At 38.7% G+C, this 20266-nt stretch overlaps 4 protein-coding genes across 4 annotated transcripts; all 4 read left to right on the top strand.

Moving 5' to 3' along the window:
* Positions 1 to 2254: 2254 nt before the first annotated feature.
* MELLADRAFT_89972 (uncharacterized protein) lies at positions 2255 to 3336 on the top strand (the record flags this gene model as incomplete). The annotated part of the gene is made up of 4 exons (XM_007413085.1): positions 2255 to 2623; positions 2679 to 2831; positions 2889 to 3001; positions 3063 to 3336. 4 exons carry the CDS (start codon positions 2255 to 2257, stop codon positions 3334 to 3336), a joined length of 909 nt encoding a protein of 302 aa, XP_007413147.1.
* Positions 3337 to 11186: 7850 nt separating this feature from the next.
* Positions 11187 to 12430, top strand: MELLADRAFT_109091 (uncharacterized protein; the record flags this gene model as incomplete). Its single annotated transcript, XM_007413086.1, has 3 exons — positions 11187 to 11328; positions 11860 to 12320; positions 12392 to 12430. 3 exons carry the CDS (start codon positions 11187 to 11189, stop codon positions 12428 to 12430), a joined length of 642 nt encoding a protein of 213 aa, XP_007413148.1.
* A 732-nt stretch (positions 12431 to 13162) lies between these two features.
* MELLADRAFT_109090 (uncharacterized protein) lies at positions 13163 to 14934 on the top strand (the record flags this gene model as incomplete). The annotated part of the gene is made up of 3 exons (XM_007413087.1): positions 13163 to 13515; positions 13996 to 14473; positions 14797 to 14934. 3 exons carry the CDS (start codon positions 13163 to 13165, stop codon positions 14932 to 14934), a joined length of 969 nt encoding a protein of 322 aa, XP_007413149.1.
* Positions 14935 to 15886: 952 nt separating this feature from the next.
* On the top strand, positions 15887 to 17227 carry MELLADRAFT_109089 (uncharacterized protein; the record flags this gene model as incomplete). Its single annotated transcript, XM_007413088.1, has 3 exons — positions 15887 to 16256; positions 16749 to 17036; positions 17187 to 17227. The coding sequence occupies 3 exons, from the start codon at positions 15887 to 15889 to the stop codon at positions 17225 to 17227; spliced, it is 699 nt and encodes a 232-aa protein (XP_007413150.1).
* Between the last annotated feature and the right edge of the window lie 3039 nt (positions 17228 to 20266).

The raw sequence follows: 20266 nt of genomic DNA, 5'->3' as shown, positions 1-20266 counted from the left end.
AGGCATTGACACATTACGCTTTTCTCGATTCGCAGGTTACCCAGACAAGCCATTGCCCTTCTTTAACCCCTGCACTTTGACCAATATTCAACATCGTAACTGTAGTCAATTTACACTATTTTGTCTCACAATGGAGCTCCAAAGCCGTGGTATACCACATATTTCTATAATACTCGTCAAGACCCACCGTAATACGATACTCTCATCTACTTAATCATCGTGCTTTTCCTCACAATTTAAGGCTGTCTCTGTAGCTTTGTGTTATGACCTTTTGTTTTCCTTGCTCCTTGTTATTCATCTTACTTCAGACTCAAAACTACCAGTAATTTTGCTATTAGCTCTGCGATCACGACAATACAAAATGAAATTCGTAGTATACATTAACATTGCGGTTGCAATTTGCATAGTTCGGTTTTGTACTAGCTAAAAGGACCTAAACGTGCCACATTGTTGCTCCAACTGCTGAGCTTTGATAACACGTGATCTGATTCACTTACTTGAGGGACTGGGATAAGAGTTGCTTTCTTCCATGCTTCACGTAATACCCTGCTATAGGAGTAGTCACCACGTTATCACTGGCTTAGCCGTCATGAACAGTTATCCAAATACTGTGGCCACACGTAAAAACTCGTTTGCGTACTAAACTGGCAGGTCCGGACTACGACATATTTTTAACCCGGGGTGTAGTTCAAAATGTGATCGCCCCATTCCAAATGAACTCAACCGTGAAATCACTCCTCGTTAAGTTCAGAATTTCAAGATGTGGCATTTATTGATTATCACTCCTCAAGACCTTTGATTCGAGCACACCAACCACTATCTGATCAAACCTTCAAATATCGAAGCAATCTCATGGGAACTACCTCCTACGAACACTCACATTAGCCGAAGTGACCAATTGATTCCTCCACCTCGGAAGAAAGTTGCTAACTACGATTTCAGTTAATTGGACCTACAGCTCCCCAACTTCCGTACAAATGATAGCCAATTAATAACTAGATTTCCACCCCAATTTCGACCATAGCTCGCTTGCTTAGATTTACTGATATTAGTTACTCCAAATCATCTCAAACATAATTCATATAAATATTACAGATCATGATAATACTTGAGTTTGAATAAATGAAAATCTAAAGACATATTTGAGTCGACAATTGTTTTACATCAACTTCGCATTTCGCGAATCACACGAACAACAAAGTTATATGAGTGGTACATCAAATTCCCAACTTTGACATTAGTTAGATCCATCTCCATAGTGCGAACTGTTTCAGAAGTCGGATCAAGGGACCTCCAAGCCGAATTGTCGATCACCGTAGTTGAAACAGGCTTCTCGTACATCATTTTACTATATATAGAGAAGCAAACCGAGCACGGTCTTGGAACTTCTCCATCTAAGAATTTATTTATTGGCTTCAACATTATTGACTTTGACATAAAGTCAGTCTTCTGATCCCTTCATTAGAGTCAGTCTTCTGATTAGAACCAGTCCTTTGCTTCCGAGTTTCCTCAATTTCCATATCCTGATTATTCTTCTAATTCCCCTAAAGTTTAGCTCGCAGTTACAACCTCACCACTCATTATTGTCTTCACAATAAATTATACTTCGTCAAAGGATTACAAAGAAACGCTAGACCTCAAAATCCCAACGCCAGCTACTCATCCATGGTCTCCAGAAGCTCAGTAAGGCATCCATATTAGTTCACCTGCTCCAAATTTCCATTACTTGAGCTTATCATACTTAATATCATTTATTCTGCGTGCTGAAAATATGCAAGTAAAATGTGAGTTAGACCCCGGCTTTACACGAAAACCTGCTAAGCTAGCAACAATCACTCACTTTTCGCTTTGTCCTCAAAGTCACTAAACTCATCAGCTAAGCAAATAGTCAATCCAGAGCAAATCCTTATCAGCATCTCGAATTTCTCTCATACGTGAACTATAATCCGAGTTGGTTAGCATTTTATGATGCTCAATCCTCTTTTTAAAGTTTCCAAGATATATAAACGTTGACAACACTTGTTTTCAGCTTCGAATCATAAGAGACCGTCACAAATCTTAATAATTACGATGGCTGACCCAAGTGAATCAACAACCCACGGTTTGTATCTTACAGGGAACTTCGAGGTCGAGAAAAAGGTAATACACTGCTCCAGATTTATGACATCATCACTTAGCTAACGGCACTCCAAACATGTTATAGTTGTCACCAGAGAATGGATGGCATTTAGAGTATTGAACCTACGCCCTTTGCATGGGGGCTGGTGGTGCCCACCGTAAACGCCGGATGAGTTATGAGATTCAAGCTAAGGGATTCAGCCACGCCCAGTTCAAGCTCAAAGCCGGTAATATTTATTATTTGAGAGGCTCATTTTTCCCATCTAATACAGACAAGACTAAGGACGATTTGCTATTCTTTGAGGCGTCGGATCGTGTTTTGATTGGACCAATTGAGACTTTCAGCGGCGATCTGGTTGATTCAATTGGTGTAACTGGAGTTGGCATTGTAACTGCTATTGACCAGATGCCCGAGCCTATCACTAACGGATGCAAGCCAAACCCAGCCGACGGTGAAAAGATTGTTACTATTGTTACCGTGCTTCACTCGGATTACCACCCAATTGTGAGTTTTAATTTGAACTCTCCTCATAGCTATAGCTAATTGCAAATATGCTTAGTCAAAGGAACCGAGACAATGTAAAGTTCAGTATCGAATTCCGCCAACTCGCAACTTGGCTGGTACCCCGAAAATACTAAGAATCAGCCGTGAATATCAATTCCATGGATTTCTCAAGGACTTTGATGAGGTCAACTTTCTGTATGTAGTAATTGTAAGTCGCGTTTGATTAATACAATCAACTGCAAAACTCTGATGATTTAAAATGAAGGCAAGCAAAGTTTCACCAACTACCGGTAGTAAAGAATACGAGGTTGGAGCCAAAGCTAGCAATGAAGATAACAACGAAGTCAAAGCGGTGACATCAAAAAACAAGCCCGTTAAGTGAGTTAGAAATACTCTTCGTGGTATTTGTTGTGGCAATTAATTTTGTTTCAAACACCAGATTCACGCCAGCACCTGTCAATGCGCCTTTCAAGTCCCCAGTTATCGCTACAGATTCGGAATCAGGTTCTAATCTAACATTTGGACCCGCAGATTTCGGACCCTCCTCTTTCTCTTCTGCATCTTCAAGACCAACTCCAGGCGAATCTTCCAACTCATCTGATGCTGTGAATCCTAGCTTAGACTCAGGTTCCCTTGGTAAGAAGAGGAGTCGGGCTCAACCAAAGCGCGCAGGCAAGAAAGCCAAAGCCCTCGATTTGAGCTTGGAAGATTAATGTCACAATCCACCGTATGTCTAGCGCCATAGTGGGCGCTCCTAAAAATTTTTTTTACTCTAATTCTTAATACACATGATCATGACTTTGAACATTAGAGTTTTATTCTACGAAGCAAATCTCTGATTTTCTCGAGGCAAAGGCTCTCCATTGATTACAGTATATTTAATAAAAAAAGCACCTGGTGAATCTCAAATTCGAATCATGATTCAAAAAAAAATAGCATAACGAGTTAACTATCTTCAATAAAAGTAGTCATGAGTTGTTAATAGTGAAACAGCGCAATTCTTTTTCATTAATTAAATTTGTAAAGTTTCATCGAGATCAACTATTTCATTTGTGTCATTTCATTATTTTCAATACTTCATTTTCCTAATCCCCAATCCATCTGCTTTACAATCATGTAATGAAGACGCTGTTTACTTGTGAAACTCAGTCAATATTCGAGATTGAATAATAATTATAATGCTGCAGCCTGTTAAACCTCTTGCTAAAGGAACTTCGTGAGCTTGCCAACTAACGTGAGAACTTGACAATAGTGTGATACTGGTTAATGTTGAATGAAAAGACACTGAACTGTTGTTGAACCTCGAATCGCTGACTAAAACAAAGACTTATGGGATTAAGTGTATTGGCAATAGATGCTTATTAGTTATTTATGTTCCTACACTATCTGCTCTCGAAATCTATGCACAGCCACCGCTTTTGAAAATTCTCCTATTAAAGGATCTTTGAAAGTCACGATTTTATAAGATCTACGCAACGATCGAAGCTACAATTTTAACGTATAACTCGTAGATAAGAGCAATCAGTACCCGGCATTAACGACCTGTCTTCACAGATACATTTTCATCGAAAACCAGAAGTCGCTCTACATGATGATTGCCTTGGGGGACCAAACAGTTACCGACTACAAGTATTAAAAGCTTTTCAAAGCTGCTTGCTGCAATGCTCAGGATGATTTTGTCTCAAAGAGATCGCCATTTCCTTACCACCGCCTATATAATTGGTGAAGAAGGAAGAAAAGTTTTCTCAGTGTTACATAGGGAGTCGAAACCAACAAACCTCTGTTGTGCAGCACAAAGTACCATTTTAATGAATCCACATTCCCTATTTTGATTAGGAAGCAGCTCAGTAATTCGGGCATCTGTGATACTATTGAAATCTTATGGAGTTGTAATGGAAAATTGATGATGTCACTTCGGGGTCTTGTAGAAATTAAGAAACTAGCAATAACAAGATTATATGATTGTCTCAGGACATGGATATTACACCACCTTATAAAGAATTGCACCTATCAACCATAAGACTAAAAAAATCACAAAAGCAAACCAAAACTCGAAGAAGATTGCTATTATATGCTGCATGTGTTGGTCCACAGTAACATAAAACCTCAACCGAATTTGTCCTCCACGGCTTGAAGATCATTTTTGATACGACTCATATCGTAACTCAATTAACAATCAAGTTATACTTCTTCAAAATATTACTAGACATTGAATCACCATACGACTGAGACCGGAATATCAGAGTGATTTTCAAAGACTACATACTCACAAAGTCCCAGTAAGTACTCAACTACAATAGTCATAGAACTCGCGCTGTTAATGGAATTGTAAACTTATCTTTAAAATAATTTTAACCCCTTCAAAGGATAAAAACCTTCCAATACATAAATTATCTTCGACTTCTGTCTGATGCCCCCCCATCGCGCTCGAAAGGGACCAGCAATTCGATCAGATGCGATGGCTAGCGAAACCAGTTTACGTACTCGTTTTCATAGAGAGATCCCTCACAACATTGGTGAACCAACAGACAAGTGCGCGAAATGCGGAGCATTTAGGTGGAAAACAGAAAGGCGGATCAAAGACGCAAATTTATTGAGCAGTACTTACGGAAACTGCTGCCAACACGGCCAAATTGAGTTGCCACTACGGTACTTTGCCAACGACGCGGGACAGGATGTACCTCCGTTCTATCGTGTTCTTCTGACATCCCCAGATCAAGGTATGTCAATATCTTCAATTTGATATCGAAATGAATCTCACTTTTTCTTTAGTCTGCGTAGAGTTTCGAGCTCAGATGCGCAAATATAATAACGCTATGTCATTTACATCCCTTGGAGCTAATATTGATCGGTCGGTAATGGGCCAGCGTGGGGTTTACACATTTCGAATCTCCGGTCAATTATCTCACAGAATCGGTTCCTTAATGCCACTTCCTGGCAATCATCCAGGATTTGCACAGATTTTTGTGTATGGCGGAGGCGGAGAAGCTGAAGTCCAAGCAAGAAACTCACACTTCAATTACGAATTAAATACCGAAATCTTGTTATTATTTCAGCATTTCATGGATTTAAACAACCCTTATACAGAGGTCTTCCGAGCTGCTCATGCTATATGTAATGAAGGAGATACATGTCGGCTTCGCATAAACACCATAAGCGCACCTGGTACGGATCACCGGCGGTACAATCTCCCGACTGCGAACGAAGTTGCAGCTATAGTAGAAGGAGATGGCGAAATTGGATCTCAAGCACGTGATATAGTCTTGGAGCGCCAAACTGGCGACATGCAGCAAATATCGGAACTACACACCGCATATTTCGCATTGCGATATCCTCTGCTTTTCCCTTATGGGTCCCAGACGTGGCACAAGAGGTTCTGCAACCCAACTGATGATCGTGAGTTTTCCACGAACTGCTCTACAACACGAGAATTAATTAAAACCCAGCTTTGCCTGCGCTAATAGGACCTGACGGCACTGTTACAAACCTGGAGTGGTTTGCATACCTCCTCTTCAAAAGGGATGCTTTCTCGATTATACTAGCAGCAGGACGTTTATTCCAGGAATTTGCAGTTGACATGTATGTGTGTGTCAAACACTCACGGTTACAATACATTCGGTTTCATCAGAGGGAACTTCGAGCAGAGCTGTATAGCGGCGCTATCGAAGCTTTGGATAATGAATTGGACGACAAAGTAGTGGGTCGAAGAGTTGTTTTGCCATCAACTTTCATTGGCAGCCCTCGGCATATGCAACAACTTTATCAGGATGCAATGACCCTCGTCGCAGAATTTGGGCACCCTAGCCTATTTATAACTATGACTGCAAATCCGCAGTGGACAGAAATTATTGAAGCACTCGAAGAAGGTCAAACAGCTGAAGATCGACCAGACCTGGTGGCGCGAGTCTTCCATTTAAAATTTAATGCTCTCCTTGAAGATGTCACGAAGCAAGAGCGGTTTGGAAAATGTTCAGCTTACGTCTATACAGTGGAATTTCAAAAGCGAGGACTACCTCACGTACATTTGATTCTATTTCTCAAGCACTCGGATAGGCCTACTACACCTCACCAAGTTGACTGTATGATATCAGCAGAACTCCCGGATCCAGACACCGAAACAGAGTTATTTGGATTAGTTACAAAATTTATGCTACATGGACCTTGCGAGCAGTATAAGTGCTGGACAGGGTCTGAGTGTCGATTAGGCTATCCTCGAAACTTTTGCGTTGAGACTGAACTTGCGGAAGACGCTTATCCAACGTACCGAAGGCGAGACAATGGACGTCATTTCAACAAAGACCGTATCCGTTACGATAACCGGAGTGTCGTACCTTTTAACAGATTCCTGACTCTGAAATACGGATGCCACATAAACGTGGAAGTCGCAGCCAGCATTCGAGCGATTAAATACCTATTTAAGTACATACTTAAAGGCCACGATAGAACGATGGCCACTGTTGATGATCCAGATAATGATGAGATCTTGACTTACATTAACGCAAGGTTTTTGTCAGCCACAGAAGGTAGGGTCTGTCTCATATACATCTCAAAACCAAACTAGAGATAGCTAATTGATTAATCTTTGATAGCCATTTGGCGGCTTTTGAAATTTGAGTTATCAGGAAGATTCCCAGCAGTCCAACGCTTAAGTTTACACCTGGAATATCAACAAACGGTGTACTTTATAGACGAAGCAGGCCTACGGCGTGCCATTGAAACTGGGAGAGCCGAAAGAACAACTCTAACGGAGTTTTTTAGGCTCTGCTCAGAGAATGCCCCACTGCGAGGGTCAGATCAGACGATACGGTCTCTCTGGTATCAAGAGGTACCCAGATTCTTTACATGGAACCAAAAGAAGCGACGTTTGGAACCCAGACGTAATAGCCTTCAGTCGATCGGGCGTGTATACTTTGCCAACATCCGAAGAGGAGAAGTCTACTACCTCCGTTTGCTGTTATCTCGCATAGCTGGCCCATGCTGTTTCAATGATCTGTGTACTGTCGATGGGGTGCGACTCAACAGTTTCCGTGAAACAGCCAGCAGGCTCGGACTTTTATTGGATGATCAACATTACCATGATTCCATAACTGAAGCTGCTACGTGGAAAACCGGCAGACAGTTACGACACATGCTGGCAATTATATTAATTCACAGTTCTCCAGCTGAGCCTCGTGAATTATGGGCAAGACACATTCACGAATTAACGGACGATTGCGCACACGCGATTAGACAATTGAACCCTCGAGCTCGACCAACTGAGCGGCATATTCAAAACTATGGCTTATTCCTCCTAGAGAAAATTACACTAGCAATGGATACGACTCTAGAGAACCTTGATATGCCGCCTGTTGATGAGGAATTATTACTCGAGTTAGAATTGCCGGATGAGGACCAAAGAAATAGACCAAATTTAATTACACCTGAAGAGAGTGCTAGGAAATATAGTTCTATGCTACGTGTCATGACTAATGAGCAAACAGAAGTGGTCTTGAAAATTTGTGAGGCTATAGTTGATCAGAGGCCTTACTTGGCGTTCTTAGATGGCCCTGGTGGAACCGGAAAGACATTTGTCTTAAATTGCATTCTACATTTTTGCAATGCCAACCACCTTGCTTTCGAAGCTGTGTCTGCTGCTGGTATAGCATCACTGCTGCTCTTACATGGGCGAACCGCGCACAACGCCTTCAAAATCCCAATTCCTGTACACAACGACTCAATTTGTGGGTTCGAGTTAAGTAGTGGGGGGCAAAAGGTACTGTCAACGCGCTTCATCGTGTGGGACGAAGTTGCTATGCAACATAAACATGCTATTGAAGCTGTGGACCGAACTATACGAGAGTTATCCGGTGTTGATCTACCTTTCGGTGGAAAGATTGTACTTTTTGCAGGGGACTTCCGGCAAACCTTACCGATTGTTCGAAGGGGTAACTTGATGGCACAAGCCCAGGCGTCATTGAAAGCCTCATATTTATGGGGTTTAATACATCGCTTTGCACTGACAAGGAATATTTGACTTGGAGCATTAGAAGCTAACCCCAACCAAGATAACGTGAACTTCGCGAAGTGGCTGTTAGACCTAGGATCCGGAAGGCTACAAACTTCTCACACTGCCGCAATTCAATTACAGCACTGCAACGTATCTCTCATACCACCACCAGCTATGTGGGATGTAGCGCTTTTGGAAGATGATTATGGCGGAGCTAGGAATTTAAATATCGAACAAAGATGGGCAGAGTTAACGGAGTTGTACTCCAATCGCTGTATAATAACACCTTTGAATGCTACGGTTAATTCCATGAACGAATACATAATGGCATCGCTACCAGGCCATGAATATACCTCAAAGTCCATTGACCTCATGGATGAAGCATATATAGATCCAGTGACAGCCGATGTTTTAAATACTTTCAATTTCGCAGGATTCCCACATCACAAGATCAAACTGAGGGTCGGCGCATCTATTATGGTATTGAGGAATTTAAGCCTAGCAAACGGGCTTTGCAACGGTACCCGACTCTTGATCACAGATTATCGACCACATGCTTTACAGTGCCGAATTCTAACAGGGTATTTAAAAGGAACATCCATAAGTTTGCCAAAAATTAGACTCAAACACGATGGCAGTGAAGATTGCCCAATTCCTTTCTCACGTTATCAATTCCCGATCATGCCATCATTTTGCATGACAATAAATAAAAGCCAAGGCCAAAGCCTTGAACGAGTAACAGTGGTCCTCCCGAAATCAGTCTTTTCCCATGGACAATTATACGTCGCACTATCAAGGTGTACAAAGGCATGTAATGTAAACGTTTGCATTATCTCGAACACCCACGAAAAAGTGACCAATAACGTAGTGTTTCACCCTATATTAAACATCTCATAATGAAAAATAATGAGTTGGTACAATGTAAGCTTTTGATTATTGCATAATGTTGAATACGGCTAACAAACCAATGAATATCGACTATACTTTTTCAGTTTTTAACAAGCCCGTAGCATGGAAACAATGTGGTCAAAGGGAAACTATTGCATAAATCATATTATATATACTTTGAAGATAGCAACTAGGAAAATGGCTCAGTATAGGATTGATGTCATGTATCGACATCTATGTAATCATATAAAGAGAGGTAGGTAGATAGAGTAGCAGACATATAAAATGAGGGATATTAATAGTTGTACGTCAAACAATAACTTTAAAGTATCAGCACGTTTAGATCAAGGAGTTGGTAGAGTATTTTGAGTTGGTTTTCGAGCTCAAAATTAATTTAAAATTGTCTTGATGTCCAAGTTTCTCTTATGTAAATATCGTATTCATTTACTAATTAAAAACTAAGTGAAACAATTTAGTATACATTATGACTTGACTGTATTTAGCATCTGATATATGATTAAAGAATAGCCGTGAGATGTATGATTGCTTTAAAAATGATTATAATTTGGGACATTTGCTGAGTAAATATTAATTCAGATATTGAGAGTATTATAAAACCAATTTTGGGTAATCTTTCAATTCGAAAACATAAGTATAAAACGAGGAATCTTGAGACATAGTTATATTCAGTTGACCACTACTTGGACATCGTTAGCTTCGCTGCATTTTTTTAAATGTCTGAATCCATGCAGTACATTAGAATTATGGAATGGAGAACTTACGAGTCAGGCACTGAGGTGACGGGTATTCCTCTTGCTGAGAAAATCAAATCACAGTAGTGGCAAAGTGAAATAACATAACTATCATTATCCAGCGTTGTGTTTACTCTAAAAACGTTGAAACTTATATATTTGACACCCAAACAGTGATAGACGAGGAATCTCAAAAGCAATGACACTAACTACTCCACATGAAGAAAATCATGTATTGGAATGCCCACACGTGTAGACTCTGAGTGGTTTGCGGGATATACTTACCATCATGCGAACTTATAAGACTATTCCTACAATTATCACAAAGTACCATTAAGATGTAAGTTATGTTCCCGATAACCAGATACTTTATTCAGCTTTCTCACGATTAGTTGATAAATATGATAGCTGCGTATTTAGTCCTGAAGCTCTTCGATTCGTTGGGGGTTATGAACATCCACAGTGGCGTTCGAAGAAACAGCTTACGACAGCAACACGAGCAATTAAATCTCGGATGCCAATCAAATATACTGATGAGATTAGCGGGAATCATGAGAATCGTAGTTACTGTGTTTGAACTGTTTTTCATTCAGAGCCTGCAGGGATAACCTGTGTTGTAGATCTGTCATTTCAGACAGCGGAAAATATATTGACTATGATGTAAAATATAAATAGTTAACAAAGATTTTTCCTACCCCAAGATTTGATTAGACGTACCATAGATCGCTATCCCTGCACATTAATAAGCCATCAGATTTTCGAAATTGAGTACGACGACGTATAAAATGCATCCATCTCCTAATTTACCAGTTGAAGTTGTAGAACACATCATAGGTTTTGTTTATAATAGTATAGAGGTAGTACCCGCTAATGAAGTTGTAGAACACATCATAGGTCATTTTTGACAATTACATCAGTGGTAGTACCCGCTAATCCAATGAACAGCGCTGACAACTCATTTTTGACAATTACATCAGTCAAACATTTACTAGATTTGCGATTAGTTTCAAAATCTTGGACAATCGCAGTACCACCATTTATCTATACATCATTAAATCTGAAATCTCTTTGGGCTGAGCGTTATGTTACAAGGATGTGGGAGTTTTTGATGGTTGCCACAAATATTTCCTCATTACGACGACTTTCTTTTGATCAGCTCAAGTATATACAAAGCGTACACTCCAAATTGGATCTTACACTGCCAAACGAAACTCTGGAACCAATCGAATTCAATCATGAACTAGAAGAGCCAAACTGGGTTTCGATGCAGGATGCAACAGATATCATTGAACTATGTGGTTCAAATCTAACAGACTTAAAATTATCATTTCATGGTGCTATTGGGTTTTCAAGCAATTTAGTCGTAGCAATAAAACAAATCAGTAGTCTCAAGAAGTTAATAATTGAAGGTACTGTTATGGAAAGTACACTGAACGACTGCGATTCTTTAGCAGCAGTGTTAAACAACGTAGCATCATTGGAGTCTTTATCATTAAAACTCGCAAATCTAGAACATCTCAATGTGGAAATTGAAGCTTTACAAAACTTACGTCACTTATGGATTACCTATCACCCTGGTAACATTGATGCTATCCGTGATTTCTGCTTAGGAGCAGGGAGGCATATTAGATTACTGGAATACGTACCAGTGAACTTGAATCAAGACCCGACTCCGATAATTTGTGCACTTCAGAATACTTTAGAAGGCCTCTTTGTTACCAGTCTCCCTGATGAAATTCCGCCAACTATTTATAACGTATGTTTTCCTAAATTGAAAAGTTTACGCTTTATGTTAATTGATACATTGGCAAGTCCGCCAATATGGTTGGAATGGAGCTTCTTTCAAACAATTGAAGTATTTATTACTAGCTATTCAGATACTAGAGATTATTGGTACGAGACTATGACTGGTAGCAATTCATATTTAATAGCACAAGCAGTGAACTTGAAAAAATTCATTTTCTTTACTGGAGAAGGGGAGATTCTGTGGGATTTTGATTTAGTAGCTGCATTTAAAGCACATGGTATTGGCTGTTGTTTCAGTACGGAGATGTCTCATACTGAGATATTAGTAAGTTGACTAACACGTTATGAATTATAGAGTTAATGGAATTGAACTAACTATAGATCTTCCCCTAACAGAGTTGTGTAAAAGAGTTGGATATTGAAGAACAGCAGTAGTTGGGGAACTCTGGGTGAAATTGGTACGTAATTTAAATTTGGCCACTTCCATTCGTGATCTATGTTTCGCGGATAGTAAAACTTATTTGTCCTAAAATTGTTGTACCATGTAGAATAATCAAAATTGGCACCACAGGAGGCGTTGAGACGGATATATGAAAATAGGTACTTCTGTGTTAATTAATCAATTACAGTGACCAGTACTTGATTGTCCTTAGAGTTGTAGCAAAGTAATTTAAGTATCAATTTTGAATTCATAGTATTTAGTGACGTCTTGATTAGAAGCTTTTGTCTTGCGCATGTGTCTCAAGCTCAAGCATACATTGTTCGTTAATTCACTTCTGAGTCCCATAGCTGGAATTCGTAACTAAATTACCTTCCGAAATATGAGCTTGAAGGGTAAGTATTTCGTAATAACTGAATAACAAAAGGATCCCTAACATTGTAAATACAAAAGGAGTTAAATGAGTCTCTGAAAAACACAATTATGAATTAAGAACGTAAAAGTAAACATTAATGCCAAAGAGACTCAGAAGGCATAGTAATGATGTGTTTAGCCGCCACACAAGACGGATTGGGAATGAAAACTATGAAAAGTAACTATCATATTGAATAATAAACCCCATGTTAACTGAAGAGTAAATTCAAATTAAGAAGTTGGAGTACGCAGTGAAAACTCGGGTAACTAAGAAATAGTGGTATGTTTGGCGAGACGAAGCTTATATGCTGGGAATGTCCCTACTCAATGTAGAGAATAAAGCTTACATCTCAATCGGTTATTCATCAGCTCATGCCTGGACTCCAAACTCAAGACAGGTAGACATGTCTTCAACACCATCACTTCCAGTAGAAGTAATAGAGCTTATCGTATTTCACTTATGTCATGAAGAAACATACTTAGAGGCCGATCAATACAATAGTGCCGAAGTCGATTTTCTGAATCAAGACGCCATGATTAACTTACTCAGACTTCGATTGTTGAACAAAGGATGGGCGAGCACTATTCATCGTGCGGTGTATGGCTCGTTGAATTTAGCATTTCCTTATGCTGAAGGCTTCTTGAACAAGTTACGATGCAACAATCTGTCTGTCTCGGAAATGTCACATCTAAGCCAACTTACTTTAGACCGAGTTATGTATCAGGCGGATATTGGTGCGGGGTCTTTCTGCGCCCGTATCAGTGATCAAAGTCTTAAGGAGCTGGAATTAGAGTACCAACATTTTGAAACAAAATCAATTAGTATTCAAGATGCTGCCGAAATAATCAATATCTGCGGTTCGAGTTTGACAAGTCTTAAGATAAAATTTACGAGTTCAGTTGGATTTTTGGATAATCTAATCCTAGCAATAAAGCACGTTAAGAACTTAAAGGCTTTGTGGGTGGAAGGCAATAAATTTCATAATGGTGTCAATAACTCAGACTCTTTAATTGCAGTATTGAATGAAACTAAAGCACTGGAATCTTTATCTTTAGATTTTGGTACTTTAGAGTCGTTGAAATTGGACCTCGGGGCTCTGCCAAAATTGACTCACCTTTGGGTCGGTTGCCATCCACAAAACATCAGAGCGATTAGTGAATTTTGTGAAGTCAAAGGCAGATCAGTCAAAGTCTTAGAAGTGATGCCAACATATTATGAAGCTTATTCAACAAGACTAATCGTAGCATTTAGATTTACATTAGAAGTATTCTTTATGGATAGCTTGCCAAATTACATACCTTACGATCTACAAATGATGGAATTTCCAAAACTGCGTGTCATAAGGAACATATACGTTGATGGGTTGATTGAGCATCCAGACTGGTTCAGTTGGCCTATGTTTCGAGGTGTGCAAATTCTAATTACTCAGTACCATAAAGGCAATAGTAAATGGCGAAAGCAATTCATTGAAGTCCTTGAGCTACCATTGCCGCCAGGTTTGAAGCATATGATCTTTGTAGTTGACAAAAAGTATATAATAGAGGATGAAGTATTAACCGAAAGATTGAAGACTCTTGGTATAGGTTGTCATTTCAAGACTAGGTTGTCGCATTATGAAATACTGGTAAGGAATTATTGATAAGTGTTTTTTTTCTTTGACCAGCATGCTGATAGAAGTTAAGTTGTTGTTTATCAGAAGGGAATAGGGGAACTCGGAAGGGGTGCAGGTACGGCAGTGGAAGAACGTAGAATAGAGTAGTGAATTGATTCAACACCAGGAATTTGAATTCACAAAGTTGGTGTTAGTAATCAAAGTGAGTTCAATTGTCTTTAACAGTGGAGCAATATTGATAACTAAAAAGTATTGATCCATGTAGGCAAAACCCTCCGACAAGTCCGTGCATTGTTTGTAAAGATCTCTGATCTTGTTCATTAAAATTTTGTTAGTATAATACTAGAGGTGTAGCGAGTGAGGTTAATTGTAATACATGTGAGAGGCATCTTTATAAGGCATGCATTGATAAAGAAAAGAAAGTTCCAATCAATGCTTCAGAGAAATGCGTATTAACAAAAAGCCAAGTTTGAATACGGTGCCTGCACCGAAGTTGCAACTCTATAACAAGATGAGTATGAATTAGATTCATAACTTGAATGTATATTAGTTGGAGTTTAACGGCAAAGCAAAGGTGCGTATGACAGGGGAACATGGTGCCAAAACATAAAACCCGGCGTGCCCATGGTCATAACGTACTTGGAACAATTACGGTTTATGTATAGAAGTTTAAAGTGGCTCTTATTAATATATTAGGTAATCAAGGGAAAGTGCTCGCAATCAGGGTATAAGCGAGCCATTGTTGAAAGATTTAGCAGCTCAGGTATATCCAGCAATCAATGTGAGAACAGATTTGCATAAGACCAAGGCCGTAGGCCTCAATTTGACAAAAACGCTTTGGTGAGCAGATTTTCACTATGAGTAATAGAGCAAAACCCGGACTCAGTGTGAGTCTAACCTGGTGTTCTACTCCTATACCAAAGCAGAAGCAATACGTGTGAAAATATTTGTTCATAGAAATAATGATTTGAAATTTCGAGAGCATAAAACAACTCGGGTGAATAAACTTACCCAACCTCCTTGATCTAATTTAAAACAGCAGGGGTATATGGTTCACATTGCTGAAGTTCCTCATAATGACGAGCACAAATGATAATGTTGGATCTACTAAGTATTGTAAATTAACGATGTAGCGCAAAAGTAGCACCTATGGTTAGCAGGACAGAGTGTACCTACAGATTTGTGCTTCAGTGCATAGAAATCTCCTAATCAAGAGGCTTCGAGGAACTACTTATAAGGGATAGTCGCGAGCATAAGTTGGCGAATAGATATGCTGTTGTTCCAAAAATAACAAAGTGCAAGTCTTTCGTATCTGAGTAATTCAGAAGTTTGTTATAAAAAATAAAAAAGGAGGTGTTGAAAGCTTCATCAAGTTTATTACGTTCAATTCGTCCAAATCTTTCTTAGACGGTAGTTTAACAAACAATGGTTTCTTCACGTCCCCTGCCAGTAGAAGTAGTAGAAAACATCATTAGTTTCCTCTGTATTATCTATCCATCAACAACTACTGAGCCATCAAATGGCGCAGACCAATCATTCTTGATTCACTCTTCAATAGTACATTTGCTTCAACTAAGACTGCTCGCTAGATCTTGGGCTGCAGCTATTCCACGATTTGTCTACAGCTCCTTATGTTTAAGAACACCAAATTTCAATCGTTATCTTGTCAATATGTGGATTAACTGTTTGAACATCTCGAACCTCACGAACTTACGTCGACTGTGCTTGAATCAAGTTCTCTTTATCCCAGCTTCGAAAGCAACCGGGTATCACATGGCTTTATCAGATGAGCTCAGTGACCAATTTGAATACGAATACAGCCGTTGGGAGCCAAATTGTATCTTGATGCCGGATGCAGCTGATATTGTTAACTTATGTGGTTCAAGATTGGTAGATCTCAAATTAATATTTTCTCGTTCAGTTGGATTCTCGGATAGTATGGTGGTTGCAATTAAGCGCATAAGAGACCTCAAGACTTTGTCAATCGAAGGAACTATGTTAGGAGCAGTTATTAATGATTCCAAATCCTTATCAGCGGTATTACACTATAGCCCTTCGTTAGAGTCTCTATCTTTAAAATTAGCTGCTTTGCGTCGCTTGAACTTGGAACCCGGTTTGTTACCAAACCTGCGTCATTTATGGATTAAGTGTCATCGATATAACTTAGACGCCATCAGTCAATTCTGTCAAAACGGTCCTAAAGACATTAAGCTTCTCGAATACATACCGACTTGCCGACCTGAGCAATCAAGATTGTTGCTGCTGGGTTTACAACATACACTCAAAGGCTTAACTGTGGATACCATTCCAAACGATCTTCCTCGTCGGCTCTCGATCCACGCCCTTCTCAAACTTCGAATTGTACGCTGCAAGCATATCGATCCTTCACGTGATCTTCCGATTTGGTTTGAGTGGTCGCTCTTTCATACTATTGAAGTTCTCATTATAAATTATTGCGGCAGTAGAAGTCATTGGGAGAGAGTTTTATTGATACGTGGGGGACCTCACTTGAAAGAAGCGAAGAAATTGAAACACTTCATCTTTATAACAGGAAGTGGTGACCCAATTGAAGACCGTGAGTTATTGCAAGTGTTCAAGCCATATGGCATTCAATGCCACTTTAGATCTGGAATAAACCATACGGAGGTAATGGTAAGTATTACTCATACATTGCGATTTGGTTGAATGTAGGGTAAAAACTGATGTAGGTTTTTGCACCCATCAGGATCTTATGAAGCACTGAATGAGGCCAAGAGACGTAAATGAAGGCTCTAGATCAATTGTAAGTAACTATATTTGATTCATATCAAAATTGGGGATAGAAGCTGAGTAAGTGCCTTTGAAAAAGATTTTGGTAATTAATCCCAAGTTAAAGATAGATTCAAATACAAACATGAGAAAAAAACTTAATCGATTCACATCATAGCGCATAGTTTTTTTTCATTTTGATTGGTTCCCGAATTTAAATAAGAACTTATTTTTGAGCATTAATGATCATTCTGTATATGCTTGAATTTTGTTTCTTTGTTTACCTTCTGCCTAGAGTCTCTGTCATGTTGATAATGTTTGACACCGAAGTTCGTTTTCTTTGAACTTGTTTTTCATTTTATTCTTTCGACTCAAACACTTTCGACTACGAATCATTTTTTATAGAATTTGGTCTTTCACTATTTTTTTGTGAGCTCAAATTATAAAATCCCTCATATCAATAACGAAATTGTTTATGCAAGGAGTTAAATAAAGCTACGCTATCAAGTAGGTAGCCAACGGTCGAGATGTGTCATATAAAAGAGACAAGTCAATAATGCTATCTAAACTCAATGACTTTGTATTAGCAGGGAATTCTCATTAAGTCTCTTATATTTAGAGGGTGTATGTTTGATTTTACCAGGGGAGAATTCGAAACTGACAGTGATATATTGTGTTGACTACAAACCAGTTGGTTAACTTTCAGAGGGACAAGAGTCTAAGATTATGGTATAAAAAAATTTGTATAGTGGAGATATTATGTTGGGTAAAATTAAAAATAGTTGCACTTCAGTAACCAAGAAACAATGAATAATTGGGTGACGTAGCACAGTAGGATGAAGTGAATAGGTATTGTAACAGCTTTGAAAATACACTGAATCATAAGATGGCTCATAGAATTGTGAATGCGGCGCCCGCCGCCTAATTTGGCTAGTTACAAGTTGAAGGTCAACTATGAATTGGTTTATCCATCAATCAACGGATCAACCGTAACTGAATTCTTTCTTCAACCCTGCATTCCATGAATAACATACTCAGCCTATTTTGCAAATTCTATTTTCCTGCCTATCCATAATTGCAAACACGTACTCCCCACCATACAAACATCATTTCATAAGGATCTTCAGGAAATTCACCTCGCCTAATTTTTTGGGATTCACCTAGATCTCTTTCTCCTACTCTACACTTGCTACGTTGGAAATTGCATAATCCCTCTAATTGTATGTGCTCAAATTTTTCAACTAAAACGGGGTCTCACCCAACAACACCCAAGATAGTTTATGTATCATTGTCAATTTTGATGATGTGTACGTTGGTCTGACTCATCAGTGAAATCCCAACATCACTCATGATGATCATCATTTTCATATTTTCATATTAAAGGAGATACATGAATTCAAACAAAATTCAACAAAACCTCCACAAGTTTTGAATGGCCCAAGTTTCCAACTTCAAACTTTCATCTTCATATTACTTGGATGATTTTCAAATCATCATCAATCAAACTTATGAATCTAAATCACATCCACCTTCAATCAATTGGTTCAAAGTCTTCTCAATATATCCTATCAAACCCATCTCAATTCCCAAATCATGATGTCATGATTTCTCCCAATTGTTTGGTATCATTTCCTCAGATCCGAGATGTTGTTCAATCCATCACTGATCCATGAGAGGTAAGATTGATCAAATCAAATGTTAGGAAGTAAGTTCTACTTCTCATATTTCATCTTTGTTGTTCTGGATGGATGGTTTTCACTTTTCTGGAATAGGCATTTCACCACTGATGCTACCATTAAGCATCCAGTACTCAATCAACCGGCTTCCACCGGTGGTAGAGTCTGAGAAGACTTGGAAGGAATTTCCAAAATTCTGTCAGTCATGATTCTCATCACCTGTCTTCATACATCATCATAACCGACTTCAATTGACTTGACCTTTTTTAGACGTGTGATGACTGTGAACAAGATTTTCATGCAGCCATGTTCAACAAAGGCATGGCGAAAGGTTCCATATGTTAGTTTTCCATTCATCAAACTCTTAACCATCAAATTTAAGAATACTCACGACTTGATTTGTTTCAATAACTCACCAATTGGATCAACTTCAGAGGGAACCCTTTCTTATCCTTAACAAAACTTCCACCTTTAATTTTTGTACGCATCAAATTGGGTTGCATCCATCTCAATCAACATCCACATCAAAGTCCAACCTTTTTGATGATCAATTGAAAGTGAAGGATGGTTGAGACACTTCCAGATCACTCGGCCTCTTCAAACGTCAACTCCTTTGATAGCATCATATTCTGATTGTTCCTGATAGTTTCTTTCCAAATGATTATCACCATTTTCAAAATTCAATACAAGATTTGATCTATGTCACTTTGTTCATATCAAAGGCAAACTATGAATTCAGACAAACATCAACAAAACCTTCACTTTTAGATGCCTAATTCTATGAGTTTTGACCAGCTGATGCTCACACTAATTACTTTCTATCTTCATACCACTTTCAATAAATCATTGATGCATGTTTCCACCTTACTCCGGAAGCAGTAGTTTGGATCAGGACAATATTGTAATGTACGATGTTTTATATCAAATCAATCATTTCTCAGACAGATCAACCAATTTCACACCACTTTGATTGAAAAGTTGTTTTGGACCTTGATATTGGTGTTTTAATTCAAGGTAAGCTTCTTACTGGGTTATTTCAATAGATTAATGGATCATATAAAAGATAAAATAGATACTAAAAAGACTCAATCGTTTCTTTTTGTGTTGTTTGTCTTGATTGGCATCCGATTGATTGATAATTTATGTATAAGGAGAATCAATTAAGTTATTGATTTTGTAACACAACTGAGTTCCTTTTGATGGTTCCTTTCAGAATTTGATTGAGGTGTCTCACTTCCAAATTATAGATCAATTTAATGTCATGATTTTTTTGATAGTTGATTGCACAACACTAACAAGACTTAATTTTTATCAACTTTGATTGGAATCACATCGGATCACTGAATCAATCAATTTCAAGGCAAAAAGAAATCATTTGAAT

The sequence above is a fragment of the Melampsora larici-populina genome, assembly GCF_000204055.1.
Source record: "Melampsora larici-populina 98AG31 unplaced genomic scaffold MELLAscaffold_34, whole genome shotgun sequence".
NCBI classification, from domain to species: Eukaryota; Fungi; Basidiomycota; class Pucciniomycetes; order Pucciniales; family Melampsoraceae; genus Melampsora; species Melampsora laricis-populina.
The sequence above is the reverse complement of the archived record's forward strand: the minus strand, read 5'-3'. Positions and strand labels throughout refer to the sequence as shown.